Below are 18,846 nucleotides of genomic sequence, written 5' to 3'. Positions count from 1 at the left end.
ATCGGCACACTCAGCCTTCTCAACAGTAATCCGCTGAGACACGCTGCGTACATTTGTCACACAATCCCCTGACTTTGAGCAATTTTGTCGTTTCACTACTGGAACAGAGAAAGCTTCTGATCCGGTGCCATGAAGCACATTACAGCGTGAAACGTTAAATGACCCGAGGACTACATCATTCTGACATTCATTTTCAAAATTAATATCACATATTGATTGTGGCTTTTCATAAATCACCAGTCTGAGTCTCCCCCCCTTGACTGCCAAGGTTCCCTTTGGAGACTTCAGAACAGCGAAGTCATCAAATTATAAGCAGACAATTAGCCCAGATAGTACTTTGAGCCTGTCGCTCATTTGTACCCATTTTCTGTCTCTTTTCCAGTCATGCTCTGTAAAAAAAGAAAAAAAAGAGCTGCGGATATTGGCCTGTGGCATTTCCATTTAGCAAAATTGAAAGTCATTTTGAAAAGTGACTGTATCTTGCAAGATTGAGTCACTGTACCTATAATAATCACTGCTTCCTTTTCAATAAGGGATTATTCACTGACGTTCACATAAGCTATTTCATCCCATCTCTGAATGCACCTGCTCTCTCTGTGTATGTATAAGGGTTGATTTACTGTGGGTGGGGGTGCCAGCATCCTTGATTGATTCAGTTCAGCGTTTAATGCAGAGAGAGGTTCATTGACATAGTCTGGTCCCATGTATTTAGCCAAGTGGATTAGCCTCTGAATAGACCATATGGGCAATCAATGAGCTATAGGAAGAGTTACAAGTCGCATGATGCATCATCCCTGTTATTATAATCATCCTCTGTTTCTTTGTTTGATTCCCAGCCATTTCATAATATACCCTATTGATCAAGCAAAACTTTTTCTTTTCTTTTTTTATCCTAACATCAAATATCTTCTGCGAGATATATAGCATTGTTTGAAATTATTCTAAATGGTGTGAGATCAGCACTTGTGACCTTTACTTTAAAACCACCAACAGATGGCGACAGTCACACAGGGTCTTATCCACTTCCCCCTGTGTGAACTGAAGGCAGGATTTCCTCAGTGCAGCGCTGTCAGGCTGCTTTAGTTGACAAGCATCACATCAACATACTCTGTAGAGACCATATTTTTTATATTACAGCCCCTGAAGTGTGTCAGTATCACACGCCATAACAACATAGTGTCTTCACAGTTTGCAGCTACTGTTGAATAACATATTTTTTTTTCTTCTTCATCCTCTAATTTTCAAATGGGATTAACATTAAAGCAAACTGGGAGGAGCCACACACGCATGCTTGAAATACCATGAATAGGCAGTGAGTTGCGTGCAGCTGAAATATGTCCATTCATTTTGTCACTCAAGTTGAGAAGGGGATTCAGACCTAAGAAACTGCCATATAAGCTAATCCACAGGTTGCTATAATAATCATGCCGTAAAAATTCACTTGAGTCACGCTCTTTGCCCTGTCTCCCTGTCAGCGCACTAATACTGAAATGTAAAACCAATCCCCTCTCTTCTAGAGTTGATGGTGCTGCTTTATAACATATTAAATGCAACCACATGCCCTCTGTTGTTATATAGACCGACCTATATGTGTGTTAATGAACTGGAAAAGAGACTATGTTCTTGTTTTCTTTTCTGTTTTTTTACTTTTAAGATGTGAGCTGGAAAGTTTATTAAAAGTTTATTATTAAAAAAAAAAAAAAAATCTATAATAAACCAAAAAAGATTTGTAGTTGGTGTGCAACTCATCAGTGACGGTTACCTTATCATGGTGCTATTCTGGGATGTACGTCCCCGGTGCTCATTAGTGAGTTAAGTGAACTTAAAGCTAATTATTTGCTTTCTGTTTTGTCATTGTGATATTGCCATAAAAGAAAGGAGTGGGTTTTTTTTCTCTGTGATAAGAAGGCCTATCTTTGTACATTTATGATAAGATTACTGTACTTTCAGTGCGAGAGGGAAGCTGGCACTCTCCTCCTGCTGAATGCGCTATAGACAGCGGCGGGGCTCCAGTTGGCTGTGCGCGCTCAGACGCACAGACGCAAACATCCCACTGGCTGGAGTTGGAGGACACTCGCCCGTTTTCGCCTCCACCGCTGCTCTGATCCCTTGTCTTTGTCTCCCCGGCGGTGAGAAGACCACCCGCACGGGAAAAGGAAAGAAAGAGAGAAAGGAGCGCTTCCTCTTTCTTTTTTTTTTTTTTTAAATCTAGAGATTATTAAGAGTCAGAGAAACTGCAGAATCGGGACTGGACACTTTTGGAAGGGGAATAATTTCTCGCATGAGGCGAGCTGGATCTGTTCTGTACAGCGGAGCGCACACTGCTACGTCTTTTCAATGGATTTCAAAACAGTGGAAGTACCCTGGGAATTAAACTACTGTTAAGTTGCTTTTAGGTCGCAGATTTCCTTCTAACAACGGTTTATGTTTCACATTGAGAGGAAGACGATGATCCTCGCAGTATTGTATGTCCTTCTGCCTCTTTTAGGTAAGTTTTACTTGATTTATTCCCCCCGACAAGCTCTCCGTTTGATACTCATTTATCACATAGGTGAATATAATATTTGTGTTAAGCTTTTTTTTTTTGTGAGCTGCAATAATAAGGGCGAGTCCGGCAGAGAGGCAGCGGCTGCTCACCGGGGGTTATACGGGTAACGTGTGGAGGCTACTGTCTGTACACACTATAATCCAAACTGCTCCAAAACGAAAAAGTCCGTCAGGAGCTGTCGGTGCTTCATCTAACAATACTGCGCATGAAAGCAAGTTGACACTCAGCCGTGCGTTTTCATCGGCATGATGGAACTCGTGTCGCACGAAAATAAAAGCTCATCTGTGTAATATTTTAATCCCTGAACGCGTCCTGCAAACTGCTTCGGGTTTGAATATTTGGGCACAATCAACAAGAGAGAAAAGGAACCGATAAAGAGACATTATTTAATTTTTTTTTTTTTTTGTAATTTAATTATAATATAATAAATGCCACTTGTGTTTCCAGATGTGTTGTCTTACGCCGAGGAGAACCTGCGTGCTGGGGCCACCCGGCTGGACTGTGTGAGAGCCAATGAGCAGTGCCTGAAGGAGCAGGGGTGCAGCACCAAGTACCGCACGATGAGGCAGTGCGCGACCGGCGGCAAGGAGAGCAACTCCAGCATGGTGGCCGGCCTGGAGGCCAAGGACGAGTGCAGGAGCGCCATGGACGCGCTCAAGCAGAGCCCGCTGTACAACTGCCGGTGTAAAAGGGGCATGAAGAAAGAGAAGAACTGCCTGCGCATTTACTGGGGGATCTATCAGGCGTTGCAAGGTTAGTTAAGGTGTTTTTTGTTTTTTTTTTGGTGGAACTTTCTCCTGTGGAGAACCAACCCAAAGATCCCTCAGCCTCTCAGCAGATCCTGATCATGTGTCTACCTCTGATGAGAGGAGACTTGTTTCCAGGCTTTTGATGGTTTTGTTTAAAGGTCTATCAGAGGATGGATCAATAACTCAGAATACATTTTTCTCAGGGTCTTTGTTTGGGTATGAGTGCTACATTTAGAGAACACTAAGCAGCTATATTTAAAGTGAAATGGACATTCCCCCGTTGGTTTTTGCATCTGTTCTGGAAAGGGGTGAGATGATTAGTTGCACCGGCTCCTCCCACTACTGTATGGAGGGGGCAGCATCAGTCCTCACCCGCCCTCCTTCCCCCTCCAGCTCTGTGACCCTCCCTACCCCTGTTACCACAAACACAAAATCTGAAAAAGTAGCACACAGCTCTGCATGTATTAACAGTCCAATACGATCACGCACAGTCACTCAACTTTATTTCAAATTTGGCCCCTGACTCGGTTCTCAGCCGCGGTCCTGCAGAGCGGAGGCACATTTTGACCTCCTAAATCACTTCCCTTGAAGGTAATGGAGCGTGAAGCTCCTCGGCGCTGGCAGTGCCATCTTAAAGTGTTGATCGTTGGCGAGGGGGGGGGCTTCTAGTCCCTAAACTGCATCCAGCCCCATCGCCAGCGAGTTGACTTCCAGTTGTGCAACACAGCTGACCAACCTGCCTAATCAAGCGTGTGGCTGTGTGCCAGCGTGGATATCGACTGACCCAAATAACCCATGTCACATGCAGTCCAATGTGAGGGGTGAAAGAAGATAAACAAAACAGGAGGGGGTTAAAAATCTATCTATCTATCTGTCTATCTATCTATCTAAACATGTGGTTATCTTCCTCACAGGTAACGATTTCTTGGAAGATTCTCCATATGAACCCGTGAACAGCCGTCTATCTGACATTTTCCGCCTGGCTCCCATCATAGGTAAGGCTAAAAAAAATTTTAAAAATCTGCTTTGTGGAGGCTTTCACTCCATCCCTTAGTGTTTATTTTTTTCACTGTTTCATTGGTCATCTGTCTCAGTTGAGATACGGTTAATCTCGAAGCTGTGCATGCTCTCACCGAAGGTTATCTGTGTGTCGAGTATTTATCCTCCCTCATCCTCTCCGCTATCTGTCTTTCTCTCCCCTCGTTCTTGTCCCAGCAACATTGCATGCTGGCTGGAAGTGACCTTGCACGGGGAGCTATAGTTCTGACTCTCATCAAGCAGTGGCTAAATGCTCTGGAGGGCTCTGTTTTGCTGGTGCATTTCGCTGCGGTTTTGAACAGCTTTCCTCTCGTGGCTGTTTCGAATCCACTTGTTGAAAAGAGTGAGTGAGAAGCTCTGTGAGCAACGTGGGAGAGAGCATGACAGGCATTTTTCTGCTCAGATCTGTGTGTGTGTGTGTGTGTGTGTTGTGTGTGTGTGGGAGCGATGCTGACTCAAGCCTCTAGATGGCGATGTTATTCCCTTCTTCCACATGCACTCGGCTGCTCTGTGATCCCGTGGTTGAGACTGTTGAGGGTGTTTGAGAGCCTGACGTATGAATGTGGCGCAGTCATGTAGCTGCTTACATTTTCATTATTACACCGCAGGTGATGATGAACGCCGTGTCAAATCAAACAGACGCACACTGCCTCCACATCTTCAAATAACAAGGCTGATGTTTTGACCCCTTTTTGATAGAGAGGAGCCTTTTGTTTCTGTTGCCTCTGTCATTTTAATCTCACAATAGGCTGGTTCGCCCTAAACCAGAGCTTCCACAGCAGGGAGGGATCATAATGTGGGTGGTGAGATGCAGATAAACAAAATCTTTGACTGGGTACTGACTTCTTGACCGATTTGAGTCTAAAGAAACACCATTTGAGAAGCTTTTTGTTGTATCCCCCCTCCCTCTTGTTACTCTTTAGAAAAAGAGGAAGACTTTCAAAAGACAAAAATCCCACTGTGTCACACTGTACTACACTATATGTCTCTGGCCCTTAATTTGCCGTCCAGTCTCAGCAAGGACAAGTCACCCACAGGCCCACAGGAGTGGGAACAGACAGATTTATAGTGTCGTTCTTATAGTGAAGACAGACACTCCTTACTTGATGTCCAAATGCCTCCTTATGTTGATTGATGGCTTCGTATGTACGTAGATCTCTCTTCACAAGCAGCAGAGATCAAACATCAAACCACACTCAGCCTATCATTAAAGTACAGTTAGGGAGAGAGGGGTTTGCAACTATTGATTATTTTCACTTTTAATTAATCTGTAGGGTTTTTTTATTTATTTTTTTATTTTGCTTGATTAATTGTTTATCACATATAATCAAAAATGAGTGAAAACATGTGCATCACAATGTCTCAGAGCCCGAGGTGAAGTGAAACTGGTCTGGTTTGACCAAATATATTTCATTTATTTTAAAATCTTGCATTTGAGAAATTGGAATCAGCTTAATGACTCAAATGACTGATCAAGTTTTAGATTTGTAGATTATTTTCCATGGATTGATTAAGTGGTTCACAACCCATTTGTCTTGTTGCCCTCCTTTAAAAACGAAGCAATGGACAGTACTGTGTGTACTTTATGTTTTGAAAATGTTGTTTGCCGAATGGAGAGTGTTGAGCGCCATTTTGAGACGAAACATGAGGAAACTTTCAAACATCAGGTAGACAACGCAGAATCGATCAAATGTGCCACGCCCGGTTATAGCCGACACCCTCAGAGACTAAAGCAAGCTATTGCATTATCGTGGATAGAGATATTTACTGGTGACAAATATATTAACGAGGCTTTTCTCCGTAGCTCAGATGTTCTGTTTGAAGGTTTACCAAACGAAGAATAATAGATATTCCAATGTCAGCTAGAAGTGTTGAGCGACGCCTCAAAGAAATGGAATAAAATCCCAGCACGCAGCAAACAGCGGGGTTAAAAGATGCTGCGGTACATTTGGCAGTGACGGCGAGATACTGTGATTCAATGGTGTCGCCGCCATGCTCGGGGGAAACGGGGGGCAGCTGTGAGATCAGTTGAGGTTGAAAAAGTTGCTCACCCCATTATGAAACTGCACTGCATAATACACAGAGAAAGCCTCTGTGCAAAATGTCAAATTCAGGTCTGAATGAAGTTACAGCTGCAGTGATGAAGGTTACTGACCTCATAGTTAAGAGATCCGCTCTGACACACCAACAGTTCCGGCCCCTGATCGAGGAAGTGGACTGCACATACAAAACGTATCCCCCTCCACTCAGCGGTCAGGTGGGTAAGCTGTGGAAAAAGTTCTGGCGCAGTTTGTCGGCTGCTTCGATGCCATCGAGGCCTTCTGGATGAAAAAGGCCAAGACTAAAAGTGGGTTGTGAAACTCTCACGGATATTATAGCCAACCTCATCAAGCTCAATTTCCAACTGCAAGGTGCAAGTCAAACTGTTTTGGACACGTCGGACACATAGACGGGTTTTGTTGGCAAGCTAGCGATCTTTTCAAGCCATGTTGCTACCTCCACTTTTCCGCCTCTTCAGACACGTAAGGGAGCTGTCTTTGCAGGGAGTAAGAGAGCTGTCTTTGCAGGGAGTAAGAGAGCTGTCTTTGCAGTATACAAATACATGAGCGAGCTTGAGTCGGAGTTTACGACACGATTCAGGAAACTTTCAGAAGTATGGGCCCGTGTTGTTACATCTCATAGACCGGTCGGATACGCGGGACATGGATGTGCAGCAGATTGAGCTCAGTGAGTTCAACATTGTGGGTGACTTAAGTTTACTGAGCTGCAGAAACAACTAGAAACCCTGTCAGTGTAAGATCAAGGAAACCTGCATCCTCACCTGCTGGATGTCGGTGCTGGAGAAGTTCAGCTGTCTCCGGATCATCGCACTGGCCTTTGCTGACAGTCTTTGGACCAACGTAATAATACATGTGACAGAGCAGGGGGATCATGCAGAAAGGGATAGAACTAGAAGGAGAATAGCGTCTGATCATTAGAGGAGAATCATACAGCAGGGGATGAAGGGGTGAGAGGAGAAGGCTGCAGGGGTGAGGGTTAATCATTGAATAGCAGGGTAAGGCGAAGAGGACGGGGGGGGGGGTTAAAACGGAAAGCGTGAGATCACTCTGCCTCTCCTGCCATTTCTGTGAAAATGAAAGGCCAAGGTGACGAGAGAAGGATCGAGGCAGAAATGATTAGAGGTTAGAGCGTGTTTGTGATCACTCTGACAGCTTTGTATGTTTCAGTTCTAAGGTTCAGCTCAATCGACCGAGCAGAGGACTAGAAATGTACATAACAACAAAAAAAAGCCACAATAACAAACATCATTTAAAAAAGGGGGAGCAATATGAGAAGTACTCTCTAGGGATTCTCATTTTAACTTATGCAAATTTAGGTCTTGTTTCACACAGAACTTTATATTTGAGGTGGGAGTGATATTAGAGCCCAGTGCAATTCGCGATTTGATTGTTTTTCTCATTGTCTTTCTATAGGTCTCTGAACATTTTCTCTTTTATGCCTCCTATATCATCATATTTTTGGTCTCATACATACCTTCAAACTTTTATTCTAGTTCTAGTAGATGCAAATTAGTAGATGAGATATTGCTGTTGTAATGGCACTTGTGATTCAAGTCAGCAGTCTGTGGTCAGCCCCTTATTTCAGGAGGCTCTGTGAACGTCTATCATGTCCGTCTGGGTGAGGCAGGACGACTCGGTGGTCCAGGCTACAGGAACAATAGGCAAACGCAGTGATGCTGTAATTCCATAGTCGACCCTATGTCTCTGACCGAAGACACTAATCTCCAGTGACACCCGTACATGCAGCGCACAGATGCACAGACACACAAACGCACACGCCGCTGTGCCCTGAACACCTGTTCCAGATGACTCGTCCATAGGCGTCAGTCCGATTTCATTAGAGAGACATGTCGGGTGCAGCTGAAGCGGAAGATATATATGCATTATTATCTGATTTACAGAAAATCATTAAATGGAACTTAACAGGGATTAAGATTTAAACAAACAAAAGTCCATCAGTGTAAAGATTTAAAAGTTCTTAGTGCAAGTGTGAAGCAGAAAACAGATGATCCTGTTTACCACCACGCTTTTGCTTATTCCCCCTCCTGCCATCATCTTCATCACTAATCATTAGTCACAGTAAATCTCTGGAAGTGGCTATTTAAGTTTTTTTTTTTTTAAATAAATAATAAAATACATTGGATATAAAATATATAAAGCAGAGGAAAAAACTGAAATATAACATTCTAGCTCATAGACGTGCAACACACAGCAGTTCCAGTGGATTAATTTAGGCTTTACCTGGGGCAGAATGCCTCTACCTCTGGGGCTGAGTCCAGTGAGTCACATTAAAGTGTGAGCATCTCACTTCTCTGCACCAGGAAAAAAAAGGAAAAGAGCAGCTGCAGCAGAGGAGCAGTCTGCGATGGTGAACTCCTCAGTGCTGCTTTCAGGGACTTTAAAATAAAGGCACGACTTTGGCGAAATTACTGTATATACTAACAACAAAGCTGCACGATCATTTAAATGTGTTATTTTGATTATTCGAAGCCTTAGAAAGAATCATGTTGGTGTTTGAGGCCTATATTTGTGGACATGATGATGAATCTTGAGATTGCTGTAGGTTTTTCAATGGACTTCAAACACAGTACAGTCTGCATGCCATCTCATCTGTGTTCATAGTCCATGGTGTCTGTCCTGATCAGTGTATCTTTGCTGTTTGGAAGTCACTGGGAGTGTTGTAAGACCAGCAACACTGCCACTTCCCCTGTAGGCTGACATGATGATTCAGTAGATGACACATAGAGAGACCACTCTCCATGCACACACACCACACACACACACACACACACACACAACAACTAATGGAAACTTTGTGTTTTGCTAGTCATATTTTCACAGTTAAGTGTTATAATTTGTTTCCATAATACAGACAGTATAAAAGCTGCGATCTCCATATTCTCATTCCTGTGATTACAGCTTTAAATCTGGAACCTGTGAATGTGAGCTGCACACAGGAAATATTTAACACACATTTAACACAAGTTCAGGTGGCACGAAACAAGGACACACACACACACACACATATATATGTATATATATATGTATATAGAAGCACGTGCATGTGGGTTTTGTCATGATTTCCATTCCATTTTTGGATTCAGGCTGTTGGTTGCTTTCTTTAATTTCCTTTCCCAACAAAATATCCCAATGTTGAGTTCCTCTCTCGTCTGTTTTTAGCAGCTCCACCTGTTTTTGATGTCTCTGTCTCAGTTCACTCAAGGGCTCACTGAGTTCTTCCTCTGCCTGTGAAAACCACTGAGACCACTGCTTCCCTGCTGGTGTTGGCTCATAAAACTTGCATGACATACAGTACATAGACACAGACAAGTCCGCCTGTGTAAGGTGTGGAAAACTAGCATTTTCCTTCACTGCATATACTGTACATCTGTACATTTTGACGTGTAACCTCTCTGTGCATGCTTGGTTTGTAAGATGCTAGCGTTGTAGAAGTTGGATACTACAAGGATTACAATCATTTTCTATCACACCACATGACTTTCATGCAAGCTTAGAGGAAGTGGAGAGCGGCGTTTAGATGAAATGGCTGCCTTTCTCTTCACCAGTCGCCCGTGTTTATGAGTCAGTGATCCATGCAGGAGGGAGCAACACAGAAACAGAGAACATTATTCTGAGATTCAAGTGGACTTAGAATTACTGCCACACCATTTGGCCCCGGCTGCTGGAAAATCAAGAGTGTTGTAGGAAATGGATGAATACACAGCAGTTTCGTATTAAAGTGTTCTGCTCAGGGTACCTTTTGTATCCTGTCCAGAACATTTTCTACACAGGTTATTCCGCCGTCCTCCTCCCACCTCTACATCGAATTCTTGTTTTTGTCGTCCTTTTGCATCATCTTGTTTTTTGACATTTTGAAATCTGAAATATATTACATGCCCGGCTCTCCTGGTCATCGTGACCTCTCATTTTATAATTCTCATGGAGAGCCAGAGCGCAGCTGAGATATGATTGACTACATCTGAGGAATGGGGGATATATGAAACGGTTTCAAAACCTTTTTTTTTTTTGGCATATCGCCACAAAGATTACAGCGCACAGATCGCTCTGTTTGCAGATGAGACTGTGCGAGCCAATTGTCATTTAGCACGAGTACGATGAGAGGTAAGAGAGATGTAACACGGGGCAAAAAGTGACACGGGCCGTAATCGACAGTCTGGGCAGCGGCCAAAAATGACTTAACGTAAATACAGCAGCTGTGGTGGAAATGACGGGGTGGCAGCGGTTGAAAATGGATAAGAACATCACAGATTCCAGGAGGTGCTACCTATGAATAAAGATGAGTTTACACTACTATCATTTTCACTCTGGCCCGCAGACTGACCTTTTACAGTTGTCTGGCAGTTTTGAAGTGATAATATAGCATTTAGGTTGGCAGCACTTATCTTAAACTGCTGTTTGTACTTTAAAACTTTATCGTAAACAGCATAGCATGGTGGAATTCTTTAAAACTTTTTCTAACCCTTTTCCCCCCCTTATGTCTTTCCCTTACATTGCATGTGAAGGGCATCAGTAACTATAACTTAAATTCAGCTAAAGCTAGTGAGTCTTTCGGCTATTTATCTCCAGCCTGTGCATGTTTCAAATTTCTTACAGGCGGCTATGCAGTAATCAGAAACTGTGTTCTCGGGCTTGTAATGAATTTTTCTCCTCATCTGTGTGTATTGATGTCTGCTTGGCTTAAACTCTCTCCTTAAGCTCTGTCCTCCTCCCAGTTGGCTGGTGCAGCATCTCTCTGTATCTCACCCACTCACCACTCATAAGCCCCAATACACCAAAGCTCAATATTGTGTCTGTTCCATGTGTCAAGACTTCAAACACATCTTGTCCTCCTCCCTCCCACTACTGAAGTCAACCTTGAAGCACAGTCGCAAGCAGCGCGTGCATATGTGTATATGTGTGTGTGTGTGTGTGTGTCGTGAGTGTGAAAACATCTGTAAGTGCGTGGCCTGGCTGTCAAGCCGAGGCAGTGCTTCAAATCTCCCCGTGCTGACGCGCGGGGCTGAGAGGCTGTCAGCAACACTCAACCACTGGCTGCAGAGGAAGTCGCTCTCATTATGAGCTGCCAATGTTCAGAGATAAGAGTGTCTGCCGCTATCTCTTTCCCCGTCTTATGTTTGCGTGTAATGCCTGAATCTGTGCGCGTGTTTATGTGAGTGCGAGATAGAGTCGGTGAGGGAATGCAGAGGAATTACAGAGGTAGAAACATAATTTATTGTGCTGCTGTATCTTTTGGAGAGAGAGAACAAGAGAGAGAGAGAGAGAGGCTATCCTGCTTCTTCTCCTAACTTTATTTTTCTGCCTTTATTTATCCTGAGTTGGTTGACTGAGCACACCTATTTTATTTTTATTTTTTTCTGCCGTTGTGTGGCCTCACACTTATTCAGTCAAACGCATTTGTTGCTGAGAATTGCTCTGGATATAAACTGTCCTGCACTGTTTGCCACCAAGCAGATTTAGTGTTTACCCTATAGGAGTTGTTGAAGGCGTGGGTGTTTCTTTACTGTTTGTTCACCTTCAGGCGAGTGATGTGATGATGATGAAGATGATGATGATGATGAGTCCTTCCAGTCCGTAAAACCTACGAAGAAACATACACAGATGTTTTTTTTACTTTTGACAGTGAGAAAAGAGCAAATATCGAAGCCCAATCAAACATATTTTAAATAATCTTAATGAGAACGAAGGAAAGTGACTTAATGAGAAAGAACTGAATAGATTAATTAAGGAGAGAAAAAGTGGGATCACCATGGAAACCGAGAGTGATTAAACTATGAAATATAATACATATGTTTTTCCAGGAACAAGCACTGCAGCCGATGAAGTCATGAGTTTTCCTGGTTTTGGTTTTGGTATCACAGTCCTGCACTAGTGACCTCACCAGTGTCGCCCTTAAGCGTCATATCCCAGAAAACTACTCCTTCATCTTCATAAGCTAAATGATTCAGTTCCCTGAAGCTGATATCATTCAAGCTGCATCATTAAAAGTGATGCTTTTCTTTTCCTGCACGTCAGTCACAGTCGAGAGGTGCAGCTCTCAGCCCCGTCTGACTCACAGCAACTTCAGTTTTGAAATTTAAATTGGAGGCTTTTTCCAGACACTTTTATCCAGATTACTTTCCTCCTTCCTTATACTCTGAGACATGCATATTCATTCCTCACTCATTGTTCTTCCCACCCCTTCCCGAGCTGGTTTCAACAACACAACACAAAACACCTCAGAATCATCTCGGTTTGTCGAGATCGTAGCGCTGTGACGCCCAGAGACCCGTCTCTAACAAACTCTGCAAGGTTGAGGAACATGAAAACTTTGGATGTGTGACAGGAAGTGTAGGTGATGTTAGCGGTCCGATGGCGTGTCCACTCAGATGAAAAAGCCTTTTAGCGGCATTTTTCAGATGTCAGTCTCTGACAGCACGTCTGACAGAGCCGATGCCTCCTACTTCAATCAGTCCGTCAGACTACGGCTCACACTTCACACTCGTTATATCGACCTAAACACGACTCAAAGTGTGTTTTTATCATTCAAGTCTGTTGAATATAGTTTTGAATGCTGCCAAAACACAAGTGGCCTACACTGAACACTGTGCCTGAACACATCCTGTGCTGCTCTGCTAACATGCCTTCTCTGTAGATCTCGCCATCCCATCGCCTGCACACGGGTTTGTTTTTCCTTAAAGACTCCCAAATCCACTGCTGACATTACTGTCCCAGTGCCTTGTCTCATATGGAGCCTAATCAATACGGCGCTGTGTTAGATTGGAAACTTGAGGCTGTGTCTACAAGAATCTATTGATTTCCCTCCTCTTCCCCTGTTCCCTCCTTCTTTTCCGCCCCAGCTCTTCCGTTCAGGCTGGGATCAAAGGATTTTATCCTTCAGCAAGGTTTGAGGTGTACAGTTGCAGACTCTTGTGTTCTGAGAGAAGGACACAGCCTGTTGGGGATTTGTGTTTTTACTGACCTTGTCTCATCTCTGTACAGTTGATTTTTTGCATCGAGCGTGCGGTAATGTGAACTATCCAGAGATTTTTCAGAGATGTATGAGCATATTTTAGTTAAATATCAAGAACTTGAGGTTATTGGTGGTTTGGGATAAAATAAAATATAAAAAAAATTCCTGTAGAGGAAAATTCCTCTACATTGTAGAAGAAAGATTATTCTGATTCAGTGGTAGCTGTCAGGTTGTATTGTGAAATGTACTGTATTATGCAGCAGAGACTGAACCTAGATCAGATTTAATCTGCATCCTTAAGGCAAGGCCCAAAGAACACCTTTATATCCCGTGTCTCACTGACTCTATGACTCTTTACTCATATATTTCCTCATTCCAAGCAGAAAATTCTCCTTCCTGCTGCAGCTACATGTCAGCTGGTCATTTAATTCACCACACTGTTTCAGAAATGACTGATCCAGCTGTGGGCCATTGGCAGAATAATTCTAACAGCAGACATATCGTCAGGTTGCCAGTGCAATCGCTGGCTGGCACACCATGGGCCAAGGAAATCATTTAGCTAAAGGTGACCAGATTTGAGTCCCTCTGAGAGGTCTTTGATTGGATGTGAAGTAGGGGGAGGGGGGGTGATTCATCATAGTTAATAAATACGGTTGACAGCTCAAATCAGCGGGAGGGAGCATGTGCCAGGTATGCCTCCCACTGCTGCTTTATACTGCATGCAAATATGGACAATTAACTTTTCACATACGCAGTTGCAGACCTCCACGCAGGTAGTTATGCACAAATACGCGTGCACACGAGAGACTCGCAAGCAAATGATGAATAGCAGGAATATAGTATAGTGGAATTCTTAAGTTAAACATTTGATTTAGAGCACTGTCACGAAAATATTGTATATAATATAGTGTGAAAACATATTTAGGTTGACATTAGATGCACCTTAGCAAAGTCAGCCTGTGCAGATGTTGCATGGTGGAAGTGGAGTAGCAGTAAATTACCAGTGTTATCAGTGAAACTACGGTTATTTGTAATCTAGTCCATTTAAAACAACTTGCCTGCACCTGGATTCTAACTCCGCTTCAGCCTGTTTGCAACACTTACTTACTTACACTTCACTGTACACATTTAATTCAAATGCATTTAAATGTGGCAACTAACTACATTGGAATCAACAATGAAGTTGAATCATTTCAGTACAGCGTCATTAATTACGACCTGTTATAATCACATTGTGCTGTGCTCGGCTGGCTGAGGCCGTGGCCGACCAGTGGCAGGTGCGTCAGAGCCACGGCCTTGTGTTAAGCTGCTGCTCTAAGCCCTCAGCTGCACACAGTCAACTCGCAGGATTAACTCGCCTCGGCTCCGAACGTCAGGGCTTTCGTCGTGTCTTAATAGAATTTCATACTCTATCAAAGCATACCGGACCGGACTGAGCTATACTGTTTCATTCTTTTATACAAGTGGATTTGTAGAGTTATGCTTCTTCCCCCTGCAGGAAATTGTAGAAATGTCTCATTCTTACCTCCAGTCTCTGTTAGACCTCTTTCGCCCAAGTCTTGTTGTGCTGTAGATATTTCCTAGATCCATGAGAGACAGATTTCCCTGTCAGACATCAACAGAGACGATATAAACAATAGCATTAGTAGTTCTGCACAAGTTAAGATTTCTTGGTTTCTCATTAAGAATGGAGTGAAACATCACACTCTACTGTACAAGCCAATGCTGTTAATCCGCTGCATCCGGTGCATTTATGTATTTTGGCTCAAAACCTGTCCAGCAGTGCAAAAGCTAATGTATTGTAGTTGTTTTTGTCACTGCATCAGATTGTTTCTGTCATATTGTTTTGTTGCATCCTTATTTTGCAGAGTCATAAAAGCTGAGAGCTTGTTGTTACGCCTCTTGCTCATGCAAAATAAATAAACACATATAGATTTGTTATCGTGATGATGTTTGGGTTGGGTCCAGGTTTATTCTGTTCTCTCGTGCAGCTTCCATCCAGTTCTTGATTATGTAGTGACGTAGTTGTTGCATGTATCATTAGTACATTGTAGATGGCTGCTGAAGCATGAAAAGGTTATTTGGGTGAGTGTGTGATCATCACGCACAGCTTGCCAGTGATCTGGCTTCATATGTTTTTGTGAAACCTGACCTCTTTTCCAGTCCTTATTGCAATTTTTGCTGAACTTTATTGCTTCCTCATAGTACAGCAATACAAATCTCTTCCTGCTTAACACACTTTGAAGGCTCCAACTGGTCGATTGGAATTTACACACTGTCCTCTGTAAGCATGTTTGTCAATAGCTACAGTGCGTCTGATTAAAGCAGTGTCTCTAACTAACAAACTCCTCTCTTTAGAGAATAATAGCTTTACCCCTCTCTCTCTCTCTCTCTCTCGCTCTCTTCTCCCTTTGTGCCTCTCCGTCTCATCACAGAACAGCAGCATCCCTGAAAAGCAAACACAGCCTTAACCATACACACACACAAATACACAACCAAGAGCCAAGAGTGTACATGACCCACACACGCATATGTGCAAGAATCCATGCTCCCGCTGGCACCCAGAAAACACACATGCACAAACAAACAGCATCCAGCTGAGTTCTTGTTCTGTGCCAGTCTTTGCTCTCAGAGATGTTAAATGAGGGCATTGATACATAAATTTGCATTTGTTTCATCCACGACCGTCCTCCCAACTAAAAATCTATAACTGTGTGCCCCCAATTTGCCAGGCAGCTTCAGATGCTTCTATTCTGGGCTTGTTTCATGTGAGTCGAGCACAGTGTTCGATCGATGCCGCTGTGTGTAGACTCTCTTCACACATAAGTGGGCTAAACAGCGATCTCTCACCACGCCGAACGTGCAGTTTGTCAATGGGTAATCTATGGAAACACCACCCAAATTGCTCTTATGTTGCAACTGTGCTTTTTATTTGTACTTAAAGCGCACGCACACACGCAGACCAGTGATCTCTGATGTGAGACGGTGTCAGTTGTGGAGCTCATGCAGAGCCACTGAGCAGGTGATTTGGACCAGCTGTGATTTCCTTGATTGACATCGACACTTGAAAGAGCAGAGAGCTTCTTCCGACTTTGTCTGCTGCAGATAAGAACTATACTCCCTCAGCGACGTTGCAGGCAACAGCTCCTCTTTCCTCATTCTCTTCTGTGGCGTACTGAACTCTTCTCACAATTCTTCCTTTTTTAATGAACCTCAGGAATCATTAGAAACCTTGCTCCTGTTTGCTCCTTCTGCCTTTACCTTTGCTCACCTGGAAAACACCCAGAATGTGACTCTTGCCCGTCAGCTGAATGAATCTGAATGCTGTCTTTCCGGTTCTTGTTTTACCTCCTCCTCCTCCCTCCCCCCCTTCTTTGACCTGTGAGTATCATTTGGAGTCTTGACCTCCCTGTGACCTTTTGTGAACCCTGATGACCCCTGATGCCCCTGTTGGTTGGTGGTCCTGAATGAAGCACATCTCTTACAGAGAGTGGGGAACCTTGGAGCGGCTCCGCAACCTCGGCTCCAGGCAGGGGGGGCGCCCAGGGCAGAGAGCCCGCTCTGGGCAGAGGGAGCCCCTCCTCCACGGAACTTCAGGATCCCAGTAGAAACAGGAGAGCTCATCCCAATTGGGCCATACTGGGTAACGACATAGAGCTGTGTGTGTGTGTGTGTGTGTGTGTTTGTGTGTTTGTTTGTGTGTTTGCTCATGCATGATTGTTTTTCAGACGTGTTCTGTGTCATCAGATTGTCTCCAGTATCTGCAGTTGAACTTGTGCCAGTTGATTTCCTTTCCAAAATGATTCAGGGTAGAAATGTAAAGAAAAAAATAAAAACTGTTCAGTAATTTTGTGCAGTTGTTGACTCTGCACAATTACGAGGTTGCAAGTTTCAAAAACAAAAATGAGACCGTAGACCCCGCTGCTTCATGAGGGGCATCACAAACGTTTTCATTTTCTTTTATCATTAGTGATGTTTTCTTGCTTTCTGACCAATTTATGACACATGTAGAAAAAGAGGCTGAAGGTGAGCATGAGTGCACTCTGCCGTTTGCTCTGGCTCATTCTGTTTGTTCTGGGCTTTTCGGAGCGTGAAGAGCCGCTGGTTATCAAAAACTCCTCTGTCTGTTTATACCAACAAACCCACATGTTTTGGGCCGTTTCCTGCACTTGGTTGAGATTACATCCTTACTACTGATGAAGCCGGCCGCATCTGAACCGCATCAAAATCAAACCGTCAAGGCGGTCTTGTAGTTCACAGAATTACAGTATATTTTACAGGATCTGAAATGAAGGTGCAGTAGCTTGAGAATTTAGCTGCAGCTGCTCCAAAGATGCTTGTGGTTGAAATATGAGACCCGTGATCTCAACCCTTCCTTGGATCTGTTGAACCGTTCACACCGACTTTACCTTCCTCGGTATCAGATTAAGCTGGTTATAGATTTTGGGTTCCCCCGGGACACATCTGAGAGGAGGTGTCAGTCCGTTGGCCCGTCCGTCCGTTTGTCTGCTTAGTCAGCTGTGTCAGGGAGAGTAGACATGTCCTTCAGAGGAGTTCTTACAGCAGATGTGCTCTCTGTTGTAAAAACCCTGGAGAAGAGACGGAGGGATGGAGTGGGAAGGCGGGGAGAGACAGAGAGAAGTGGATGGGTTGGGGTGAAGTGGAAGAAGTAGAGGATATGTCATATTTTGATATTCCCACTGTGGCATTTTGGTTTATGAATTTCCATTTTAGAGGGCAGTCAATGTCTGTGACTGCTACATTAGTTTTATGGCCAAAAACAGCTTATTGCAGGCTGTGATGGTGCAAAGGAAATATTTCATTTTGCATCACGGCCTGCTGAAAAGTTAACTTGCTATGTCTTTGTGAATGAATTTGGCCATTATTTTGCAATTCACTGCATAATTTCAATTTTGGTGTACATATACAGCCAGTGTGCACACACACACACACACACACACACACAAACACAGGCAAGTGGCATACTAATAGATTATTTTATAGAACTGCAAAACACACGGGCCTTTCTCAAAGATAAATGCACGGACATCGCACATGCATAGGTGCAACACGCCAAAAGAGGCCAAACACAGAAATGCTCACTCGCCGGCAAACACGCACGTTTTCTGCTGCGAGTCTTGCTGAAGGGGGGGATTGCATCAACGGCGAGATGAGGTTGAATCACGCTGAGTTGTGTGTTGTGACTAACACCTGAGGGGCAGCACACATCGTCTCTCTCGATTTCATTAGCAGCATTTCCACCTTACCTGTTTTCTAACACATATTTTCAGTTTGGGAAAGTAAACACTTGAATGGAAATGAGGGTGAAAAGTGTAAAAGAAAATAAACAAATAAAGTTTTAATGTTTGAGGGGACGAAGTTATAGTATATTGAATAACAGGATATCATAAAGGCTAATGGAATATTTAAATAAACACTGATGTTTTACCTGTTTCTGCTTCTCCTGATGTAAACAAGCTC

General features: G+C 43.5%; 1 protein-coding gene across 2 annotated transcripts in view; it reads left to right on the top strand.

The window, feature by feature from the left end:
• The first annotated feature begins 1,980 nt into the window (after positions 1-1,980).
• gfra1a (gdnf family receptor alpha 1a) overlaps positions 1,981-18,846 on the top strand; it is an 87,958-nt gene continuing 71,092 nt past the window's right edge. Inside the window, exons 1-4 of one of the 2 annotated variants that reach the window (XM_023394680.2) lie at positions 1,981-2,488; positions 2,996-3,301; positions 4,212-4,292; positions 16,853-17,008. In XM_023394680.2, coding sequence (XP_023250448.1) covers positions 2,425-2,488; positions 2,996-3,301; positions 4,212-4,292; positions 16,853-17,008 — 607 coding nt within the window. In that variant the 5' untranslated portion in view covers positions 1,981-2,424. The remainder of the gene's footprint in view (positions 2,489-2,995; positions 3,302-4,211; positions 4,293-16,852; positions 17,009-18,846) is intronic. The other variant, XM_023394681.2, reaches the window with a different exon arrangement.

The sequence above is a fragment of the Seriola lalandi genome, unplaced genomic scaffold (assembly GCF_002814215.2).
Source record: "Seriola lalandi dorsalis isolate HSWRI2012SDOR001 ecotype SW California unplaced genomic scaffold, Sedor1 jcf7180002054952, whole genome shotgun sequence".
Taxonomy (NCBI): Eukaryota; Metazoa; Chordata; class Actinopteri; order Carangiformes; family Carangidae; genus Seriola; species Seriola lalandi.
Note: the sequence above shows the minus strand (reverse complement) of the source record. Positions and strands in the feature narration are given on the sequence as shown.